The sequence below is a fragment of the Rattus norvegicus genome, chromosome 4 (genome assembly GCF_021556685.1).
Source record: "Rattus norvegicus strain SHRSP/BbbUtx chromosome 4, alternate assembly SHRSP_T2T, whole genome shotgun sequence".
NCBI classification, from domain to species: domain Eukaryota; kingdom Metazoa; phylum Chordata; class Mammalia; order Rodentia; family Muridae; genus Rattus; species Rattus norvegicus.
The window spans coordinates 116,814,297-116,837,158 of NC_141537.1; the positions used below are offsets into that span (position 1 = coordinate 116,814,297).

The 22,862-nt window shown below is 52.0% G+C and overlaps 3 protein-coding genes across 15 annotated transcripts; 2 read left to right on the top strand and 1 right to left on the bottom strand.

The window, feature by feature from the left end:
• The first annotated feature begins 183 nt into the window (after positions 1–183).
• Positions 184–3,184, top strand: Aup1 (AUP1, lipid droplet regulating VLDL assembly factor). Of its 3 annotated transcripts, none has more exons than XR_015685812.1 (12): positions 184–287; positions 366–503; positions 583–733; positions 957–1,141; positions 1,404–1,476; positions 1,573–1,646; positions 1,875–1,941; positions 2,044–2,146; positions 2,263–2,382; positions 2,482–2,597; positions 2,714–2,897; positions 3,000–3,184. XR_015685812.1 is itself a non-coding variant. In NM_001079899.1 (12 exons), exons 1-12 carry the CDS (start codon positions 238–240, stop codon positions 3,034–3,036), a joined length of 1,233 nt encoding a protein of 410 aa, NP_001073368.1. In that variant the 5' UTR covers positions 194–237; the 3' UTR covers positions 3,037–3,184. The 3 variants fall into 3 exon arrangements, 1 of the variants encoding a protein (NP_001073368.1); XR_015685811.1 differs by having other exon boundaries at positions 2,717–2,897; NM_001079899.1 differs by having other exon boundaries at positions 194–287; positions 2,779–2,897.
• A 344-nt stretch (positions 3,185–3,528) lies between these two features.
• Dqx1 (DEAQ box RNA-dependent ATPase 1) lies at positions 3,529–12,446 on the top strand. Of its 10 annotated transcripts, XM_087659198.1 has the most exons (13): positions 3,529–3,638; positions 4,003–4,248; positions 4,438–4,631; positions 4,966–5,353; positions 5,819–6,052; positions 6,142–6,241; positions 6,354–6,512; positions 6,594–6,785; positions 10,170–10,289; positions 10,367–10,557; positions 11,368–11,469; positions 11,557–11,747; positions 11,895–12,446. In XM_087659198.1, the coding sequence occupies exons 2-13, from the start codon at positions 4,021–4,023 to the stop codon at positions 12,049–12,051; spliced, it is 2,256 nt and encodes a 751-aa protein (XP_087515324.1). In that variant the 5' UTR covers positions 3,529–3,638; positions 4,003–4,020; the 3' UTR covers positions 12,052–12,446. The 10 variants fall into 10 exon arrangements, with proteins under 10 accessions (XP_087515324.1, XP_087515323.1, XP_087515325.1 ...); XM_087659197.1 differs by having other exon boundaries at positions 3,529–3,817; positions 11,368–11,747; XM_087659199.1 differs by lacking the exon at positions 11,368–11,469 and having other exon boundaries at positions 3,529–3,817.
• Positions 12,447–12,464: 18 nt separating this feature from the next.
• Positions 12,465–15,564, bottom strand: Tlx2 (T-cell leukemia homeobox 2). 2 transcript variants are annotated; one of them, XM_087659187.1, is made up of 3 exons: positions 14,875–15,564; positions 14,249–14,491; positions 12,465–14,174 (listed from the first exon to the last, which is right to left on the bottom strand). In XM_087659187.1, the coding sequence occupies exons 1-2, from the start codon at positions 15,272–15,274 to the stop codon at positions 14,250–14,252; spliced, it is 642 nt and encodes a 213-aa protein (XP_087515313.1). In that variant the 5' UTR covers positions 15,275–15,564; the 3' UTR covers positions 12,465–14,174; position 14,249. The 2 variants fall into 2 exon arrangements, with proteins under 2 accessions (XP_087515313.1, NP_001165596.1); NM_001172125.1 differs by having other exon boundaries at positions 13,645–14,174; positions 14,254–14,491; positions 14,875–15,488.
• Positions 15,565–22,862: the final 7,298 nt, after the last annotated feature.

Genomic DNA, 22,862 nt, shown 5'->3' on the forward strand with positions numbered 1-22,862 from the left:
AATGTAGTCCCTTCAAAGACGCGCTCTCTAGACCGTACACACGCCCCCACACAAACACACACACATACACTTCCCCCGTGCCGCGAGGCATGCTGGGAACGCTAGCCCTTCCGGGGCGCCTCCGGGCCACGGGTTCTAGCGTCCCTGCGGCTGCCCAAAGACTCCGCCTTCCCAGGAGCCCCCGCGGCCCTGCGAAGATGGCGGCGACAGCGGCCCCACTTTCCTGAAGCGGCTGCGATGGAACCTCCCCCAGCTCCGGGGCCGGAGCGGCTCTTTGACTCGCACCGGTAAGCGCTGCGGAGGGAAGAGACCGGTCAGCGCGTCCCGTCGGCTTCGGCGCCTGATCGCGTCGCCTCTCGCCACAGGCTCCCGAGTGACGGCTTCCTGCTGCTCGCGCTATTGCTCTACGCGCCGGTCGGCCTCTGCCTCCTGGTTCTGCGACTCTTCCTCGGGCTCCACGTCTTCCTGGTCAGCTGTGCTCTTCCTGACAGCGTCCTCCGCAGGTGCGGACTGCGGCGCCTGGGGATCATCTGGTCTGGGCCTGGCTCAAGACCGCACAGTCACCGCCGCCTCTGTCCCCAGGTTCGTGGTACGAACCATGTGTGCGGTACTGGGGCTCGTGGCCCGACAGGAGGACTCCGGACTCCGGGATCACCGCGTCAGGGTCCTTATTTCCAACCATGTAACACCTTTTGACCACAACATAGTCAACCTTCTCACCACCTGTAGCACCGTGAGTGGGGGGCGAGGCCGAGAGCGCCACCGGGTGGCTCCCTAGGCCCAAGCTCAAGGCTCACCTTTACCCATTGGGGTTTGCTTGGGGAATACCGAGCCTTCTCCCTCGAGTCCCATAAACGCCACCCTATGTGTTACCTTTTTACTCTTTCTTCTCTTCTTTCTTTATTTTTGACATTTCCTTCCATTCTTTTCTTTTTGCTTTTTCTCCCTGCTCTCAGCCTCTACTCAATAGTCCCCCCAGCTTTGTATGTTGGTCTCGGGGCTTCATGGAGATGGATAGGCGGGTGGAGTTGGTGGAGTCACTCAAGAAATTCTGTGCTTCCACGAGGCTTCCACCCACACCTTTGCTGCTCTTCCCCGAGGAAGAGGCCACCAATGGCCGAGAAGGGCTCCTGCGTTTCAGGTGGGTAAGCGCAGCAGGTATCTGGTTCCAGTTGAGTGGGTTGCCAAGCTCCTGGGTGAGCCTGCCCTAGTGTGTTACCTGTCTGCCCACTTTTAGCCCTGCCCTCCAAATTCTTAATTCCTCGGTTATCTGCTTATGTAGTTGGACAGTTTACTAGTTTGTCAGGTATAAGGGGTTGGCTGGGCTAGGCTGAACTCCCATACTACTCTTTCTCACTCTCTCTCTCTCTCTCTCTCTCTCTCTCTCTCTCTCTCTCTCTTAGTTCGTGGCCATTTTCTATCCAGGATGTGGTACAACCTCTTACCCTACAAGTTCAGAGACCCCTGGTCTCTGTGGTGAGTGCATGTTGGACATGGAATACTCTGGGGTTTGGAAGGGAAGTTTCTCACCTATGGCCCTGGCCTACACCTCACTTGATGCCCTCCCCTTAGACGGTGTCAGATGCCTCCTGGGTCTCAGAACTGCTGTGGTCACTTTTCGTCCCTTTCACGGTGTATCAAGTAAGGTATAACTGTCCTCTGTTTTTGGTGGCTGGGAAGATGCTCACCTCAGGGTCAAGGAAGTAATGACCTCTACCCTGTGTGTCTGTGGTTTGTTAGTGTCAAGTTTCTAACACAAAAGCCACACTTGTCTCCCATCTCCTGACTCTCACCTCCACTGTTCCAAGATAAATGGGGAAGGTGGCATGCTTAGCCTGGGGCGCCTTAACAGAGCAGCGCTCTGGTTTTTGTAGGTGGCTTCATCCCATTCGTCGACAGCTGGGGGAAGAGAATGAGGAGTTTGCACTCCGTGTACAACAGGTTGTGGTGAACACGGGCATGGTGGAGGTGGGGGCCCTCTCCAGGGGAGAAGGGGAAGAAGGCCTGAAGAGGCCACAGTTAAAACCTTCCAATTCTCCCTAGCTGGTGGCCAAAGAATTGGGCCAGATAGGGACACGGCTCACGCCAGCAGACAAAGCAGAACACATGAAGCGACAGAGACACCCCAGATTACGCCCCCAGTCAGGTGTGTGGTCTGTGCACAAAGATGTTTGCGCCACGTGGTGACTTTACTTTCATACTTATGCGTGTCTGCCTCTTTCTTAATAATCCACTCACCTAATTTTTTTTTCTTTTAAACAGTGCAGTCTTCTTTTCCTTCTCCTCCCAGCCCTTCTTCTGATGTGCAACTGACCATTCTCGCTCAAAGAGTCAAGGAGGTTTTGCCCCATGTGCCATTGAATGTCATCCAGAGAGACCTGGGTATGGGGAAGGGTAGCTTCACAGAATGGTGGACACAGGACAATGGGTCTCGACAGAGAAGGGGTACAGGGAATGGACACTCTGCTCCTTTCTTCCCAGCTAGGACTGGGTGTGTAGACTTGACCATCACCAATCTGCTTGAGGGGGCTGTGGCTTTCATGCCTGAAGATGTCACTGAGGGATCTCAGTCCCTGCCCACAGCCTCTGCCCCAAAGGTGAGACACAGGAGTAGTGAAGGCCGAGACCTAAGGGCAGGTGGGACAGTCTGTGCTCCCTCTCCCTGACTTCCCTCTTTGATGTTGAGACCTAGCACAATGCCTCTCTTGCAAAGTAGGCATTCGATGGGTGTTTAATGATGATGACTTCGCAAGCCCTCTGACATTGTGATCACCTCAGTTCCCCAGCTCTGGCCTGGTGACCCCTCAGCCCACAGCCCTAACATTTGCCAAGTCTTCCTGGGCCCGTCAGGAGAGCCTGCAGGAGCGCAAGCAGGCACTGTATGAATATGCAAGAAGGTGAGAGCGTCAGAGGACGAAGTGTAGGAAAGAACAAATTGGAAAGAGGCCGGATGGAGCTGATATGACAAAGCCTATACACTCTCTCCCCATGTCCCACAGGAGATTCAGAGAGAGACAGGCCCAGGAGGCTGAATGAGCCCAAAGAAACAGGATGGTACCCAGAGCCGCAGGACGGAGACTGGGGGCAGCCCTCACCCAGCTAACAACAGGCCGGATGAGTGGGTGGTAAAAAGGGAGGGATGGGGCTCCCCCAATCTCACATTAAATTCAGGGTTTTCACTCAAGGTCTCTGTTGCCTCTCTGGGTTTCCAAAGCCCCTTGAGCAGGTTTCTTTTCCTGGGTTGAAGAATATAATATGGGTGAGGATGGTCAGAGTGGAACTGTGAAATTATACTAAACTGAAGACAAAACAACTGGATCCCAGCTCAGTTACGTTTGGAGGCTGTTACTCCAAAACTACAAGTCCCAGAATGCATCTCATGAGTACAAGCATGTCACGTTTATACAAGCTCAGTATGGCAGCAGGAACCTGCATTCTTAAGGTTCCTAGCTAAATTAACCAAGGTGGAGCAAAAGGCTCCTCCCCCAAGAAATCAAGCTCTGGGATTGGAGTTTGGGCTCAGCCTCCAGATGGAGCCGGAATTTACCTTTGTACTCCAGGCGGCCTGGGTTGGTGGTGCCTGGTTGGGTGTGTCCAGAACTGGCTGCCTTCCTGACACGTCTCAGAGCTGCTGGCAGGTTTGAATCCAGGATCATTAATGGCCCTGCTTACTGTCCCATTCTCTCTTCTCCAGATTTCTTACTCCCCCCAACCCCACTCGGGCCCTTCCCACAGATGACTGTGCTTCTTGTAAATCCTGCTGCCCACATGGGCCCCTGTGCTAGTCACAGATCTTTACTACTCAGCTACAAACAGGGTAAAAGTCCACTTGTGATGTCCCCTTAGAAACACCCGGCACAGTTTCCTGGCAAGCAAATACCACTGGGAAGGATGGACCCCAAGGCATTGTCCCCTGTGGGTTGAGGTTGGGGATCAATCTGAGATGGGAATTTGTACCAGTCACCAGATCTAAGGCCTTACTGGCTGCCCTGCTTTTCGTAGGTTCTATGAACAGCCATCATGGCCTCTGGGCTGGCAGAAGAGTCTGAACCAAGTCCTGGGGAGTCTGAACTGGCTGTGAACCCCTTTGATGGGCTCCCCTTCTCTTCTTGCTACTATGAGCTGCTTGAGCAGCGTAGAGCCTTGCCCATCTGGGCTGCTCGTTTCCTGTTCTTGGAGCATTTGGAAAGTAGCCCCACTGGAGTGGTGCTGGTATCTGGGGAGCCCGGCTCTGGCAAGAGCACCCAGGTGGAGGAAGGTTCTGGGAGTGGGCAAAGGGCAGGGTTAAATGTGCTTTTTCCTGGGTAAAGGAAAGGGGATGTGGGAAAGGTGGATTACCCAGTGGGTGGTACGGTAGAGTTCAGCTGGTCATAGTTCCTATAGCACTTCTGTCTAAAGTCCTCCAATCCTCTGACAAATTCCCTCTCCCTACCCCAGATTCCTCAATGGTGTGCAGAGTTTGCGCTGGCCAGAGGATTCCAGACAGGACAGGTTACAGTCACTCAGCCCTACCCTCTGGCAGCCATGAGCCTGGCTTCAAGGGTGGCTGATGAGATGGACCTGACCCTGGGTCATGAGATTGGCTACAGCATCCCTCAGGAAGACTGCACTGGGCCCAATACCATGCTCAGGTGGGCCATTTGCAGTCTGGCATGGGCTTAATCCCCCTTACTGAGTGGGAACAAACCCAGTTGTCTCGTACCTCCCCATACCCTCAGCTTAACTTGCCTTTGAGTCACATGATACAAACCTCACCCCCACCACAAGATACAGGATATAGTGGGTGAACCAAGTGCCCTCAACAAGATGTAGGGTCACACTTAGTGGTCCACAGGCTTAGGAAGTCCATGACAACATCTTTTTCTGACCTTCAGTATCAAGATCTAGGCACCTTGGGGGAAAATTCCTAAATTTGGGTCTGGTCCACGTCCATGTTGACTCCCTGTCCACTACCAATGTCTACAGGTTTTGCTGGGACAGGCTATTTCTACAGGAAGTAGCCTCGACCCGGGGCCCTGGAGCCTGGAGTGTGCTGGTACTGGATGAGGCTCAGGAGCGGTCAGTGGCCTCAGATTTACTACAGGGGCTCCTGCGAGATACCAGACTGAGAAACCTTCCGGGGGATCCCAGAGTGGTTATAGTTACTGACTCGGCGCTTGAACCAAAATTCCAAGCCTTCTGGGGCAATTCTCCTACTGTGCATGTACCCAGGGAGCCTGGTGAAAATCCCACCCTTACCTACAAGGACACTGTCCCTGCTGACCTCGTGGAAGCTGCCTGCCAAGCTGTGCTTGAGCTGTGTCAGCGGGAAGAGGCACCAGGAGATGTGCTGGTGTATCTGCCCAGCGAGGAGGTAAACAGAGGGAAAGGTAGATTATGGGATGCATCCCTGTGCTGCCTTCCTGTCCCAGAGGCAACAGGTCTTAGAAATAGTAGTGGGGGTGGGGTTGGGGATTTAGCTCAGTGGTAGAGCGCTTGCCTAACAAGCGCAAGGCCCTGGGTTCGGTCCCCAGCTCCGAAAAAAAGAAAAAAGAAAAAAGAAAAAAAAAAAAAGAAATAGTAGTGGGTCCATTTACTCTTTGCTGAAGTCTTCTTGGGGGATCAAGGACTTCAGAATAAAGAAATTTGCTATCCACTTTTAAAATTCCTTATAATGCAGAACTTTGAGCACAGTGAACTAAAATTATAAAGTGCCCAACTTTAGAAGTATGTCTATTTTCTCAGAGAAATGGGCCTTGGTTTTCCTCAGTTTATCCAAAAGGTCTGTGCTCCCCCAAGAAAGGTAAGAACTGCCCTAATGCCCCACCCCTCTCCTCAGGAAATCTCTCTGTGCTGTGAATCCTTGTCCAGGGAGATGGGGATGTTGGCTGTCCCAGGGCCTCTTCCGAGGGTGCTACCCCTTCACCCTGGCTGTGGTCAAGCCATCCAGACTGTGTATGAAGACACAGATGTGAGTGTCAGAAAGATTGTGGTCACTCATTGGCTGGCAGATTTCTCCTTCTCCCTCCCTTTCATCCAACATGTCATTGACTCAGGACTGGAACTTCGCAGTGTGAGTGAGAGAAATGAGGGGGAGTGGACCCTCAGATAGAAATGAACCACTCTGATCTGTGTTGGCCTTGTTGGGGGGCTGAATGACAGGTTTACAATCCTCGGATCCGGGCAGAATCCCAGGTGTTGAGACGAATTAGCAAGTGTCAGGCAGAGGCAAGGCTGCTGCGGGCCAGAGGGTTCCCACCAGGTAAGAGCCTTTGCTCTCATACAAAAACAAACAAACAAACAAACAAACAAACAAACAAAAACCCTCACACAAGCTCTGAGAAACCTACCTCCCCAGACCTTTCTCCTTTTAGGAACCTGCCTCCGCCTGTACTCTAAGTCTACCCTAGACCTAGAGGCTCCCCCACTGCCCCACCCCAAAGTGTGCGAAGAGAATCTGAGCTCCCTGGTATTGCTACTAAAGAGGAAACAGATTGCAGAGCCAGGGGAGTGCCACTTCCTGGACCGGCCTGGTGAGCCCCTCACCCTGCCCCAGGACTGCCTCTTGACTACAGGGTCAGAGCTTGTGATGTCTAAGCCCTGTGTCCTAACAGCACCAGAAGCACTGATGCAGGCCCTGGAAGACTTAGACTATCTGGCCGCTCTGGATGATGATGGGGACCTGTCAGACCTCGGAATCATCCTCTCGGAGTTTCCCCTGCCCCCGGAGCTGGCCAAAGCCCTGCTGGCCTCCTGCGAGTTTAACTGTGTGGATGAGATGCTCACTCTCGCGGCCATGCTCACTGGTACATCTCTAGCTTTAATCTCCCTCACTTGTTAGTCAGGACTTGGGGGTTTTGCTGTGCTGAAAAATCTTACCCGGGGCCTCCTGTCTGTCAGGCAGCTGCTCAGCCCTGCACTGGGGTAAAGCTAGAATCACTGGTTACAGCCGTGTCAGCCTTCCTACCCTACTCCCCCCTCAACAATAAGGAACCAAGTGTCTACCCATCTCTTCCTATCACCTTTCCTCTAATGCTTCTTTCTTCTCGGTGTACAGAATCTCAACAACAGTGACTAGATCCACTCACCTGCCCTCTGCCGATCTCCCCTTTCAGCCATGTCTGTCCTGGGTGTGGCTCACCTGTTGCATTCCAGCTTCAGGACCATGTCCCCTGCAATGACAGCTCAGTAGTGAGGGTCCCCATACTCCAGCATTTGTTTACAACCTTGTGACACCAAAATGTTCACTACTCCCCATGCCTCTGTGGTAGCACTTGGTATTTGTTGGGGGAGAGGTATTGCTCCTTATTTGTATGAAGTGTTTACACACATACATACATGTGCATATGCTCTGAAGCAGAAGAGGATGTCAGGTGTCCTGCTCCTTCACTCTAACTCCCCTTGTTCCCCTGAGGCTGGGTCTGTTCCTGAATCTGAAACTACGCTGGCATCCCAAGCCCAGGTGATTCTCTTGTCCCCAGTTATAAGGTCATAGGTGTGTGTGGCCACAGCAGGTGGCATTTTCATGGGTACCCAGAATTTGAACTCAAGTCCTCAGTGCTTATGTAAAAAATGTTCTTAACCACTGAGCCACCTCCCCGGCCATCCCCCTTCTTTTTAAGACAGGATCTTGCTCTGTAGCCCAAGCTGACCTTGAACTTGAGATCTTTGTGGCTCAGTGTCCAGAACACTGGGATCACAGATGCCCAGCATCCTGTAGTTTTCATCCCACCTCTATGGCCATTGGGTCCTCATCTCTTCCTTGGTTCTCTCATCCTCTTTCCACTGTAAATGTGCCCAAGGCTACAGCTTTGGGCTTGTATGTCTTCTCGGTCCCAGAACTCTGAGCAGGTCCACCCACAGCACAGTTCACAGCGCTGCCTTTACACTTGGAATTCCCAAACTGTACTTTGCATCTCTATGCCAGCATGGAGTTCTTAAAACTAGGACCTCACTATGTAGCCCTGATTGGTCTTAAACTCACAGAGATCTGCCTGCCTCTGCCTTCCAAATCCTGGGATTAAAGATCTGTGCCATTTCTCCCACCCCATGGCATTCTTTTAGACCTTAGGAAGGAGGATATGGGGAGGGGAGAAAGTGAGGAGGGAGAGGGACACAGAAAGGAAAGAAGAGGGAGGAGAGACATCCAACTCTGGAAGAGTATCTTATTTTTATGTTATGCCTGCATGTCTGTCTGTGCATGCAGTACCGGCAGAGGCCATAAGAGGGCATCCGATCCCCTGGAACTGGAGTAACAGGTGCTTGTAAGCCACCACATAGGTGCTGGGAACCAAACCTGGAACCTCTGCAAGAACAGCCATTGCTCTTAGCTGCTGAACAACTTCTCCAGCTCTGTGTTCCTCCCTTTTTAAAAGTATTATGTATGTGCGTGATGTACGATGTTTGGTAGCAGGAGTGTGCCACAGTGCATGTATGTGGTCAGGGACAAGACTGTAGACTTGGTTTTCCTTCCACCTATGTGTGGGTTCTGGAGGTTGAGCTAAAAGCCTAGATTTATGCAACATGTGCTGAGCCATTTTGCAGGCTTCTTTTTCTTTTCTTCCCCCTCCCCCACCTCTACCCCCTGAAAGGGTTTTACTCTTGTCATCTGGGATGGCCTGGAATCCACCATATATCTATCGCATGCTAGTCTCAAACTTGCAGCCATCCTCCTGCCACAGCCTCCCAGATAGTAGGATTACAGGCATGTGCCACACAATTCCTGGCTCTCCTAGGAAATAGTTCTACTGTAGTTGTCCACCATGTTTCAGCTCAGAACTAAACTCCGGCATTCTGTCCGCCTGCCCTTCTTACCACGCCACCACAGTGTTCCTCTCTGTATCGATTCAGACAGTCCCATCACCTCTCCTGATCTCATCCTATCCTAGTCTGTCTCCAGAGTTCCCTTTCCAGCTCCTACATGTGTTTTCAGATTATACTCTCACATGATGGTAGCCAATGCCAGTGTTAGGTACTCCTCTCTGCCTGTCTGGATTCTATCCATGTTCTCCTAACCAATCACGTGGACCAACCCTTGGACTCATAGTTTAACAATCTTCTTCTACAGCTATTCTCACCTCCTAGACTGTGCAAACTCTTTTGTATCACACAGTCAGCCTCTTACCCTGACTGTGCAGACCACTCCAGCTTCCCTTGCCATTCTGCCACATGTCACCCATCCCACACAAAATAGATGGCATCTGATGCCCCAAACAAGCCATTAGCCTTTGTTTGATGCTGTTCCCATAGCCTCAGACGGCCCCATGGTCCCTTCTCTGCGCACACTTCTGACACTGACGCAAGGAGCTCATGCTTTGCTCCCATATCACCCTTGTCTCCCCCACCCAAGCCTGGATCAATTCACCTTCTCTTTGCTTTCAGAGAGCTTATTCCCTTCCTTGTTGGACTCTTCCCCCCAAACTTGTGTGTGTTGGAGGGAGGGGGCACGCATTGGTGCGCTTGGGTGCAAAAGTTGGAGGAAGCAGGTCAACTTTCCTGCTAAACTGGTTGGGTAGCTAAGATCCCTGGATCTGCCTGTCTCTGCCCACCAGGTTCTGGAGTTGCAGGCATAGGTAGAAGGCTTTTTTTATGTTGGTAGTGGGGGTTCAAACTCAAGGCTTCATTCTTGTACAGCAAGTAGCTATGGAATCATATGCACAGCCTTTCTCTACTAGATTCTAATCTCCTTGTGGGCAAAAACTGTCTTTCATTTCCAGACATCATTATCTATGGGAGGTGGTTCCAGAACCTTTGGTGGATACCACAATCCACTGGTGCTTCAGTCTCCAGGATGCTGTAGCACTTGAACATAACCTGGGCATACTCTGCTATACACTTTGCATAACCTCCAGAATACCTGCAGTACCCCATACTGTGTGTAAACATTATGTAAAAGCCGCCCTTTAATATTTAAGAAAGACTGGATGAGGAGGACCTGCATGTTCTCTATAGATGTAGTTTTCCGAATACTCTGAGTTGGCAGTTGATTGAATCCATAGAGGCAGAGCCATGTACAGTTGGGGAGGGCTGGCTGCACTTGTCTCCAAAGTATAATGAAGCCCAGAGCACCTAGAATCTATGGTTTGTTTTTAAATTAAGCTCCCAGAGGATTACTCCTACCTTTTTAGCATCCTGTGTGCTCTTAACCTGCCTTGTTCTTCCCAAACCACCCTCCTGTGTCCTGCTTCCAGCCGCTCCTGGGTTTACCCGTCCTCCGCTGTGTGCAGGAGAAGCTGCCTTGCGTCGGGGTCTGGAACACGCAGATGGTGATCACAGCTCTCTGATCCAGGTCTATGAAGCCTTTGTACAAAGTAAGTGGCTCAGTCTGCACAGGTCATTCTTTGTGCATCTTGGCACTCGATTACAGATGTTTCCTTTCTCCTCCAAGGTGGAGCAGATGAGACTTGGTGTCAGGCCCGGGGTCTAAGCTGGGAGGCGTTATGTCAAGCCCGCAAACTCCGAGCAGAGCTCCTGGAACTCATGCAACGGATTGAGCTTCCCCTGTCCTTGCCGGCCTTCGGCTCCGAGCAGAATCGCAGAGACCTTCAGAAAGCGCTGCTGTCAGGATACTTCCTCAAGGTTGGAGAGGAATGGCTGAGCGGGGTAGCTGGGGTGCCTGGTGTGATGGTGCACATCTTTAATCCCAGCACTCTAGAGGCAGGCAGAACTCTTTAAGTTTGAGGCCAACCTGGTCTACATAGTAAGTTCTCGGGCAGCTAGGGCTACATAGGAAGACTCTGTCTCCAAATGGGGTGGGGGTCGGGCAGTGGCTGGAGGTTGCCTTAGCAGTTAAGAGCACTCACTGCTCTCAGAGAGCCCAGGGGACCCAGGTTTGGATCCTAGCACCCATGTGGTAACTTACAACCATTCTTAACTCCAATTCCAGAAATTTAACACTCATGACATTCAAGAGCAGGCACGTGGTGTGCATAATACACGCAGGCAAAATGGTCATACACCTAAGATAAATAAATCATTTTTTTAATTTTGGAAAAAAAGAATCAAAAGGCAGGGAGAGGGGGGACTAGGAAGAGCTGAGTAGGTAAACACCTTGCTTCTATCTCAAGGACAGACTTTGGTCTCCAGAACCCTGGGTTCCCTTGTAGTCCTAGCACTGGGTAGGCAGAGACACTTGGGTCCCTGGGGCTCTCTAGCCAGTCTAGCCGTATGTATGTATGTATGTATGTATGTATGTATGTATGTATGTATGTATGTATGTGTGTATGTGGTTTCTTAGTATAGGATCTGTGGGATTGGAGGACAAGGGGCCATGGAAAATGCCATATGGTGAAGCAAGGAGCAGACTCAACTAGAGATTGACTTTTCGGCTCTACAATCCTCTAACTCCTTCCACAGCCCCTTCTTCTCTTTCCTTCTTTCTTTTTAAAGGCAATGATGAGACGGGGTCTCATGTCCAAGCTGCCTTCAGACTCTCTAAGTACCTCAGGCTGGCCTCAAACTGCTCCTCTGGCTCCCTACTCTGCTACTCAGGCTGGGATTACTGCCACCCCGGCATTGGCCTTCTTTATCTTCTGTGCTTCCTTACTTAGTCCACCCATGTATTTGTGTTTCAATGAGGTGGCCCGGGACACCGATGGGACAGGAAATTACTTGCTTCTCACCCATAAACATGTGGCCCAGCTGTCACCATACTGCGTCTACCGTAACCGCAGGACTCCAGCCCAGCCACCCACATGGGTGCTGTACCACCGCTTCTCCATCTCTAAAGACAACTGCCTTTGTACAGTCTCTGAGATTCAGCCTGAGATGTGAGTTTCCTGACCCTCACCCTTAGGGGCCCTTCCTTGCCCAGGGCCAGGGACCAAACCCAGAGCTGGGGAGCAAGACCTAGGAAAAGGGTTGGTGAAAGTGTGGAGCAGAGGCACAGGAGATCCCGTTCTGACCTTCTCCAACAGGCTGGTGGAGCTTGCCCCTCCATACTTCCTGAGTAACCTGCCCCCCAGTGAGAGCAGAGACCTCCTGAACCAGCTGAGAGAAGGAACAGAGCCATCAGCAGCAGTGACTGAAACTGCTTCTCCTCAGGAATATGGAGATGGCTGTGTTCTGCAGTGAGCTGCCTAAGGAACCTCACCACACAGTGGACTTAGAGACCCAAAGTGTAGGGTCAGACACACTCTGGAACGCCAGAAATGTTAGGAGGGGAGGGGACAGAGAGCCACAGTTCAGAACAAGGCAGGCCTTTCCTTCTCTGTCCATGGGCCAGGGGCAAATGCTGCTTACTCCACCCACGACTTACCCCACACAACCTTGTCTCCTTGGGGGCTGGAGAGATGACTCAGGGATTAAGAGCACTCACTGTCTGCTCTTCCAGAGGTCGTGAGTTCAATTCCTAGCAACCACATGGTGGCTCATGACCATCTGTAATTGGATCCAGTGCTCTCTTCTGGTGTGTCAGGGACAATGTGTTCATACTCATTAAATACATAAATAAATCTTTAAAAAAAAGATTTTTCTATGATGCCAAGTTTGATTTGTGATTCTGCAGTGCCATGTTTAATGTCCACGAGTGAGAGATGACTGTAAGGAAAGAGGCTGACTTCTGAGGTGCCGCCTCTGTGCTGCCTGCTGTAGCTGTCACTGACACAGAACATGAGTGATCTGGCTACCACAGGTCTCTGCCCCTGTCACAATGTTCTAGCCTCTTCTAGAAACAAGATGGGAACAGTAGAATGAGACAAAATACTCCGGTTAAGCCAGAGAGCTTTGCAACCATCCTCCATTCAACCAAAAGCCCAGCCTCTGACCCGCCTGCAGCCTGCAGTCTCTCTAACTTTTCATCGTATTTATTGTGTGTGGATACACACCCATAACACACGTGCAGCGGTCAGAAGACAATCTGTAGGAATAGGAATCGGTTTTCTTCCACAAACTCGGCCCTAGGGATCAAGCTCAGATTGTCAGGGTCACTGCAGGTGCCGTCTGTCTCCATCTTCCCAACCAGAAGATGTCCTGCTCTGCTTCCTCTGGTCGTACTCCCGTACTCCCCTTCTGCCCTTCGTCTGCTCTAACTACTGAGTCCACCACCATCCCACACATCCTAATGTGTTTGTGGAGAGAAAGGTTCAATCCGTGTAACTTCCCAGAGTTCCCCCCACACACCCCTGGAGATTTGGCTCCACCATTCCATGTCTCCACCCCTGTGATGTCAGCAAGATCCCTAAAGGCAGGCATCAGGACTTTTTTTTCTCTCTAAATCTAACATTAGTTTTGCCTACTGTTAACCTTGCCCCCAGTTTCCCCTTCCTAGTCCACAGCACCACAGACTGACTTCCTGGGCTCCACATCTCCAGTCTTAACGTCACCTTTGGTTCTTCTCAGGTTTGCCAGCCCCAAAGCATGCCTCTTCCTCACTCTAACGCTAGGCCCACGAGCTCTCCCCCAGCTCCCCATTTTGGTTCTCTGACTCTGCATGGCACCGGAGTCAGGTTCTCTTCCTAGATTTTATCTTCTGGGTATATAAGTATCCATTTTACAACTCTCAAGGTGAAGAGTGGCCTGCAGATTGGGTGGATGACAACAGCCAAGACTAAATCTAGAAGGATTCCTTAGTGATTGTTTTACAGATGAAGGATGAGGTCCCTGTCACAGTAGGCCACATTCTTTAATGCCAGCGTCTATTCCACTACCCCTCGCCCCCAGCTGTCTTGATGTCCGCTTTCGTACCAGTTCGGTGGCCCCTTCCCAGCAGGACCTGAGCTCTGAGCTCACTCAGGGCAGGGCAGAGTCGCAGTGCCTTGCAGGGTCCCTTCTTCATTCACAATCCTGCAGGTTGCCCTTGCAAACCCATGTCTCAGCGGGTCTAAAAAAAAAAGCCATGAAGGGCGAAGTCAAAGTGCGGGCCAGGGGCCACTGGTGGCCAAGGAGCCTTAGAGGACAGCTGCAGGCTTTCCGCTCCTCACGCTTCGCTGGTGGCACGGCACCCAGTCACGATGGCGTTCGCTCATCGGGCAGGCGTAGCTCACACCACCGAGGCGAGCCCCGACACTGAAGCCACCTTGTTGTCCTCGGCCCAAGGCTGTAGATTCTGCAGCGCGAAGAGTGACGAGTTGTGCAGGCAGAGCGGGTCCGGTGGCAGCGGTGGTCGCAGCGGCCGGGGCAGCGCGTCTTGCTGCAGGTGCAGCAGCAGGCGACCCGCGCGATGCCGCTCGGCCTCGCGCTCCTCCGCTGTCTGGCGCCTGGGCGGGCGGAGAGCCGGGGTCAGCGGGCAACCCAGCCCTTCCCCGCCACTCCGCCCGCCCGCGCCCCGCACCTCACCGCCACTTCGTGCGTCGGTTCTGGAACCAGGTCTTGACCTGTGCGTCCGTCATGCGCAGGGCCTTGGCCAGCGCCGCCCTCTCTGCCGAGGCCAGGTACTTCTGGCGCAAGAAGCGGCGCTCCAGCTCCAGCACCTGTGAGCGGGAAAAGGAGGTGCGCGGCTTCTTGCGCTTCGGGGGGGTCCGGTTTTGATAGGGGTGGCCTATGCGACGTGTCCCAGAGAAGGGCGAGAGCGCAGCTATGGGACGGAAGAACAGGGCAATGTTTGGGGGTGGTCCGAGGTGAAACTGAGAAGAGAGCTCCTAGTCGTTAACAGGGGGTCCCCCCCAACCACAGAAGCCTCATTCATGAAGCGGCTTAGGAAGAATCGGGTCCTCCCAAACTTCACCCTGCCCCTCCTCGCCGTAGGCAGGATGGGGCAACAAAGGCGGAGCGTATGCACCTGACGACAGTACCTCTTATTGCCTCTCCCCTGTGGGCTGAGAAATATGGGGTCGGGGAGGGTCCACGGGGATGAGCAGAGGGGAGAGATGAAACGGGTAATGGGGTTGGAGCAGAAAGCTGAGAGGCGAAGAAACGGGGTCGCGGGGGGAAGGACACCGAGGAGCTGGGCAATCTCACCGGTGAGCCTGTCCTTTGCAAAGCGGCGGCCGCTGTCCATCCAGGGGAAAGTGAGTCCCGCTAGGCCCCCAGGGCCACCCAAACCAGACGGTCCGGCCACGGCGGGGGCCGCACCCGAGGGCGGCGGCACAGGCACCGGGCGGTGCGCGGGGACTCGGATCACGCCGCCGGGGCCCACTCCCGAGCCCCTAGGCAACGAGGCCAGCGAGCCGGCTGGAGCGTAGCCTGAGGTTCCGTGGAATCCACTGGAGAACGCCGCACTCTCCCCTTGGCTCTGGCCAACCTGACCCGGACCCAGACCGCCCCCCGGGGGCTCGGGGCCGCTCAGTATCTGATCGATGCCGAAGCTAATGGGTTCGTGGTGCGGAAGGTGGTGCGGAGCCAACACTGCGGGCTCCATGGGTCCAAGCCTGAGAGGTTGGATGACTGGAAACGGTGTCTCTGACGGCTGCGGGAGCCCGGCGGCGGCGCGCTCGGGGCAGCAGCTTCAGGGGCCCGCGGGGCTGGCCTCGGCCACGCGCCGGGGCCCCCGGGACAGCAACATCCCTGTGCACCGGGAGAAGCCGCGCGTGTGCCCGCCCCTCCCGGGAGTCCGCTCAGGGACTCGCATCCCGAAGGAGCGCGGCGGGCGGGGGTCCCAGGAGCGCAGGTGGACGCTAGGTTGCCCAGGCCGCTGCCCGAGTCCGGTGTGGAGAGGGGTGGCCAGCTCAGGGGCAGTGACTCGGGTGGGCAGAGGGGGCTGAGGGAGGGCAGGGGCGGGGCCCCGCTGTTAAAGGGGAAGGGATGGCTGGATGAGCCTGGCGCAGGCAGAGGAGGGCGCGGGTGTCAGGAAGGCGCGGTACGCGGGAGGGGCCGCTGACTCAGCCGGGATGCTCGCGCGCCCGCATCCTCGCCGGCCTTCACCTTCGGGCTGCCTCGCGGGTTCCTCGGCAGGGGCTTCTCTCCCCAGACCCCACTCTTCGCCTCCCGATGGGTGCCGCTGGCCAGCTCCTGGATTCGTTGTGGCCCCTACCCAAATGCCCTCTGAGACCAAATCTCGTTGTGGCTACCTGGCTGTGCAAGAAGCGGTTGGGGAACGGCGATCCGCGATCTGGAGTCCCAGGAAGAGGCCAGGTGTGGAAGCAGACGGTGCCAGGGCGCGTACGGTGGGCTCGGGCAGGAAACGAACATCTGAGCTTGGAGTCGTGGTACACCTCCTGGCTTTTTTCTGTACCACTCCCCACCTTACTGGTCCTGACAGACTAGGAGTTAGTACCCTGTTTCTCAGAATTTCGATTCTCTGAAATTGCTGTCAATCGGACCCGTGTCTCAAACGGACCGACCCTGGCCTCCACCGCGGGATTCCACTTCTCCAATTTGCATCTTGGAAAACTATCCTCACACACTATCCTTCCTTCTCTAAGGCGAAAGGGCTACACTGGGGACTCGCTGAGGCCTTGGGAGGCTCGGGGCTCCGCACCCTACAGACACTTTACCCCACCCAAGCATCAGAAAATGCGCCTGGAGCGTACCAGCCAAGGATAGGGGGAAGGCTGAAGCGGCTTAGTGACCTTGTGACCTCTGGGCGCGGACCCAGAAGCTGGCAGTGTGTGACCTCCGCGTCCCTCCCAGGGATGGGACCCCTGCCGGGCGGGCCCCTAAGCCGAAGACACGCCCCTGCCGCCACCCTGCCCGGTGCAGGCCGCCATAATCGGGTTAGCTGGGCCGGAATTACATTACCTTCCCCAGCCCGCCCCGGCCCTGGGGGGGGCCCTGGCGCCTCGGAGCCGGTGAGACTGGGCCCAGGGAGGGGGGCAGAGGGTAGGCATCGAGGCACTGCTCAGCCTGCCTTGGACACGTCCTAGCCAGAAGACCCCGCCCTGCTATGACAGGCCTGGACCCTCACCCCTACCCACCTCAGGGTTCAGCTCTACCCTACGGCTTTCCCGCGTGAAGCGAAGTGCCTAGCAAGTATAAACCTCCTTGGTACTACTGTTTTAGTTGTTTCTCCAGGATCCCCCTGGGAAAGGCGCCCCTCCTTTCTCCCAGCAGATGGGCTGGCAGCCTGGCGCCTGGGGCAGGGTGAAGGGGTCTTTTCTCTCCTGGGAACCAGGATATTTGGGCATCTGGACAGGAACATAAAAGTAGATAAAAGTAGGCCCTCCTCCCTAGTGTTCTCAGAAGCCTGCGGGGTGGGGGTGGAGGTAGAGACAGACAGTGGTTAGGGGCTCGGGAGGACATTAGTATTGTGTGAGAGCCCTCTCCCACCTTGGCCACAGTATCCTCAGCTGTTCCTTCCACCTTCCTGGTCACAGGGCAGGAGAGGGGACAATTTGGCAACGGTGCTTTTGAGAACCCTAGAGATCACTTTCATTTCCCCTACCCTTCCCAGAGCCCTCCCTGTTCTGAGCAGCAGGTGGGGAGGCTTCACGGAACTTGAAGCCCGAAGCCACGCACCAAGCACACCACGGGGATAGGAGCCTAGGAACCTGGCTGGCAGGTGTGCTAGGGGGTGAGCTAGGGGGAAAGTAACTGTGTCCCTCAGCACACTGACTAAATCCTTTTGAACTCGTCAAAGAATGAATCAGTGAATGACAAACAGCAGCTGGTGAAGACCTGGATGACCGTCACCTTCAAGGTCTGAGCAGGTGGCACTCCCGCACTGATGGCCCAGGAGAATGGCCACAAAGGGCGTCTGTGCATACAAATTGGAGAGATAAAGAGCAAAGTGTCTAGTACCTGACTGTAAGGATGGACGATGTCACGTTTTGTCAGCCACAGGCCCACCCAGGAATCTCTCTTCCTGCCTCCATCTCTTGAATGGTTCCTGCTAGTTCAGGTTGAAGATGGGGGTTCTGGGTAAGTGCTTCCTCCTGTCCTCTCCTATGTGTTGGTGATTCGAACCCTCAAGTGTTTTCTTTTCCTTTCTTTCTCCGTCACCCCCGCCCATTTTAATGTTTGGGGTTGTGTCTTGCTGTGTAACCCAAGCTGGTCTTAAATTCTCCATCCTTCTACCTCCTCTGTCCTCCTGGACACTGGCTTCCAGGCCTGCACTGCCATGTTGACCCTGGAGTCCTTGAGTCCTTGAGGCTGCAGCTTTGGGGAAAGAAGCTGACTGCTTCACCGCAGCCCCTTCCTTCCGTCTCCCAGTTCAAGATGGCCCCGTCCCTTATGTCACTATGCCTGTCGTCAGCTTAGTCCTTCCTACCCTGAGCTATCTCAGAATATCCTCATCTGGACAAAGTCTTTGCCTGACTCCTTAAGTGAAAATTTCATTTCTTCTTTCCTTTGTTCTATCCATGGCTACCGCCTCCATTTCTTCCCTCTCAGCTGCTCTTTGTGGAGAGTGGTTTTTCTACACCACCACTGGCTTTTTTCTAGGGGTCGGGGGTAGGGGTGAGGGTGTCTCACTATGTAGTCCTGGCTGGCCTGGAACTCATTCTGTAGGTCAAGCTGGCCTTGAACTCACAGGGATTCACCTGCCTCTCCCTGTTGAGTGTACAACCACACAGCGCAGAGCAACTAATTATTCCTTGAATTTTCTTTCCTTCCCTTTTTTAAATTTAAAATTATATTTATTTTTTATGTAGTGTGTGCACATGCATGTTGTGCGTGAGAGAGAGAGTGTGTGTGTGTGTGTGTGTGTGTGCTCTCCTTCCACTGTCTGGGTCCTAGAGATTGAATTCAGGTCATCAGGTTGGTAGCGAGCACCTCCTCCTGCTGCATCATCTCACCAGCTCTTAAGATGACCTTTCTTCTTTTTTTTTTTCTTTAAATATTTTTTTAAGATGCTCTTTCTTTTGGCTTCTATTTGTTTTTCCTTTGGGCCCTGGGGATTGATTGTCTACAGTGCCTCAAGCACGCTTGGCAAGTGCCTCCCACTGAGCTACACCTCCAGCCCCGCATTCTGTTGCTCTTGAGTCCTGCAGCATGGATGTGAATTGTTACTGCTTCTAGCCTCCCTCCGCTGCCCTTGCTTTCTTCTCCTGGAGAACTCGAGCTTCCGAGCTCCGATTTTAGCTTTTCTGCACCTCTTCAGGTTTCACCCGTTCCAGTAGCCCCGACTCTCGCAGCCACACAGACAGCATTGGCACATGACATTGAGTCTCATCCCTCCAGTCTCACTTCTGTGCTAACCTTGTGGCCAACTCCACCCGGCACTCCTGAAGCCACTGTAAGTCTAACAGGCTGGAGGAAAAGCTCACTTCTCGTTCAGCCACTTAGGCCCGGCAGTCAGGCCCCTGGCTGCTTCCTTCTACAACGCTTTCCTTTAAAGTTTAAATGAAAATAAACAAAAACAAAATGAATAAAAAAAATAGAAAGCCAGGCGGTGGTGGCACATGCCTCCCACTCGGGAAGAGGCAGGGGCAGATGGATCTCTCTGAGTTTGAGACCAGCCAGATCTACACAGAGAAACCCAGTCTCAAAGATAGATAGATAGATAGATAGATAGATAGATAGATAGATAGATAGATAGATAGATGAGTTTAAAAAGCAGTCGCCTCTTCCTCCTCTTCAGCCTACTTCTTCACTCATCTTCTGTAGCTCAGGTCTTGAATTCACTATGTAGCCATGGTGGCTTGCTTTGAACTCTGACCTTCCTGCCTCTGCCTTCTGGGTGCCAGGATTGCAGGTGTGTGACACTTCCAGCTACAGACCTTCATTCCCATTGCTAAGCCCTTAGTCTAAGCTGCCACTGTCACCTACATTCTTCTATTTTTTCACTTAGTACATTTTTAGCAGTCGGTGCTTTTTTTTTTTTTTTTTGAGCTGAGGACCGAACCCAGGGCCTGTGCTTGCTAGGCAAGCGCTCTACCACTGAGCTAAATCCCCAACCCCCACTTAGTACATTTTTAAAAGATGTCTTTAAATTTTGTGTCCATGTGTGTTTGCCTACTTGAGTTTATATGGACTACATGTGTGCAAGACCCCTTGGAGGACAGGAGTGTCAGGTCCCCTCAAACCAGAGTTATAGGCAGGTGTGAACTAATTGTCCAACATGGGTGCTGGGAACTGGACTCCTCCTGTCCTCTGCAAGAGCAGTGAGTGCTCTTAGCTGCTGAGCTGTCTCTCCAGCCCCATTCAGGATATTTTTTTTTCTTTTCTTTTTTTCAGAGCTGGGGACCGTACCCAGGGCCTTGCACTTGCTAGGCAAGTGCTCTACCACTGAGCTAAATCCCCAACCCCCCCATTCAGGATATTTTAATCTACACTGTGTGCTCAGATCTGCAGATACAGATGTGGATAGCACATTCTAGTCTAAAGGGCAGATGAAAACCTAGGAAAATATTAGAAACAAATACTATAATGTCTATATAATATATGAAGAGATAGATTACACAGAGAGAGATACATGCCTATAATTCTAACTACCTTAGCAGGCTGAGGCAGGAGGATCACTAGTTTGAGACCAGGTAGAAGAACACTGTGTTTCAAAAGAAGAAGAAGAAGAAGGAGGAGGAGGAGGGGGAGGAGGAGGAGGAGGAGGAAGAGGAGGAAGAGGAGGAGGAAGGGGGGAGGAGGAAGAGGAAGAAGAGGAGGAAGAGAAGGAGAATAAGAGAAAGAAAGGAAGAAAGAAAGGAAGGAAGAAAGAAAGTCCAGTCAGTAAAGTGTTTGCTATGCAAATGTGAGGATCTGAGTGGAATCCCCAGCATTCCCTGAATGTGAATGGTGTGGTGGAGCACTGGGGAGGGAGTGACTGGAGGGCCAGTGTGACTTTGCGACTTGTTGGCCAGGCAACTTAACCTTATTATCAAGGAGGTTCTCCTCAGGTCTCTCAGAATCCTAAGGACACCAGAGGCTGATGCATATGCACACACATGTGCACTCACTGTAGTATGCACATGCACACACACAAAGTAAGTTACATTAAAAGGATCTTTTTAATTTTTGGTTTTGCCTGTGTGAGTTTTACGTACACCACATGCATTTAAGAGGCCAGAAGAGGGCATCAGATCCACTGGGACTGGAGTTACAAGTGGTTGTAAACAGCTTCACCTGGGAACTGGAAACCGGCCCATCTGAAAGAGCAGTAAACACTCTTAACCACGGAGCCATCCCTCCAAGCCTGTCAATTTTTTTTTTTTTTTTTTTTTTTTTTTTTAAGAAAAGGAACCAGGGGGCTGGGGATTTAGCTCAGCGCTTGCCTAGGAAGCGCAAGGCCCTGGGTTCGGTCCCCAGCTCTGAAAAAAAAAAAAGAAAAAGAAAAAGAACCAGGGACTGGAGAGATAGCTCTGCGGTTAAGAGCACTGACTGCTCTTCCAGAGGTCCTGAGTTCAATTCCCAGCAACCACATGGTGGCTCACAACCATCTGTAATGAGATCTGATGCCCTCTTCTGGTATGTCTGAAGACAGTTACAGTGTATTCATATACATATGAATAAATAAATAAATAATCTTTAAAAATAGATCTTTAGGGGGTTGGGGATTTAGCTCAGTGGTAGAGCGCTTGCCTAGGAAGCACAAGGCCCTGGGTTCCGTCCCCAGCTCCGAAAAAAAGAACCAAAAAAAAAAAGATCTTTAGAAGGAAAGAAAGAAAGAAAGAAAGAAAGAAAGAAAGAAAGAAAGAAAAGAGATCCAGACCTGGCATGATGGCACATGCCTTTAATCCTTTGAAAAACAGAGGCAAGTGATCTCTGTGAGTTCAAAACCAGCCAGATATATCTCGTGAGTGCCAGGTAGCCAGGGCTAAATAGTGAGAGCCTGTCTCAAAAAACAAACAAACAAACAAACAAACAAACAAACAAACAAACCGACAAGCAAAAATCAAACCAAATAAATGTTAATGCTAAAATAAAGCTAAAAACTATGCTAAGTAAAATGTAAGCAATGTTAAAGTGGTAAGAAGCAGCATAAAGCAAGGAAGCCAGAGGCAAATGAGGTTATTTGTGCAGCGGGAACACTGAAGCCTGAGGGAGGAAACATGAGTGGCCAGTGTGTCAAAGCAGAGCCCATCTCAGTATGTCTATGGAACAAATGTGGAGGAGCCCAGTGTGGCTGGGGAAACCATGCAAGGCCTTAGGTATTTATCTGACTGAAAAGGGAAGCTATCAAGTTTGGGGGTTTTGTTTTAGATCCATGTATGTATGTGCATCACATACATGATGTGTTGCTTGTGGGGGCCAGACTAGTGCACTGGATCTTCTGCAGCTGGAGTGACAGATGGGTAGAAATCTTTCTACGGTGCTGAGAAGTGAACCTGAGTCCCCTGAAAGAGCAGCCAGTGCTTAGCATCAGAGCCCTCATCTCCCCAGTCCCTGGGGCTGCTGAGTTGTGTGGTTAGGGATCAACACAGGGCCAGGGCAAACACTCTGATACTGAGTTGTAAGGCCCACACTATTAGAATATCTTAAATAGGAAAAGGACAGAAAATAAACTGATTATTTTTTAGTTTTTTTGAGACAGTATTTCTCTGTGTAGCCCTGGCTATCCTGGAACTTGCTCTGTAAACTAGGCTGGGCTCAAACTCAGAGATCTACTGCCTCTGCCTTGTGTGTTAGAACTAAAGGCGTGTGCCACCATACTTGGCTCCACAATCTGATTTTTCAATCTTATGATTTACTTATTGCTTGTTTCTGTTGTTAGTGCTCTGTTATGTAACCTAGGATGACCCTGAACTCCAGACCCTAACCCAATACCCCACCCCCACCCCCGTAAGTGCTGGGATTACAGGCCTCTGTCATTATTTTTAAACAGCTTTTTTTAAACTGCTATTTCCTTACAAGCCTTGTTAGTCTCCTCTCTATCCCTTAAACAGCTTTCTTGCAGTTTAATTTACAATAAGCTGAAAGTATTTAAAGTGTATATTGTCTTGACATATACACATGTCCACTAAACTAGCAGTGTGATCAAAATGAGAAACACATCATCAAAAACATACATACATACATACATACATACATACATACATACACATACATACTGTGGCTGTCTTCAGACACCAGAAGAGGGTATCAGATCCCATTACAGATGGTTGTGGTTGCTGGGAATTGAACTCAGGACCTCTGGA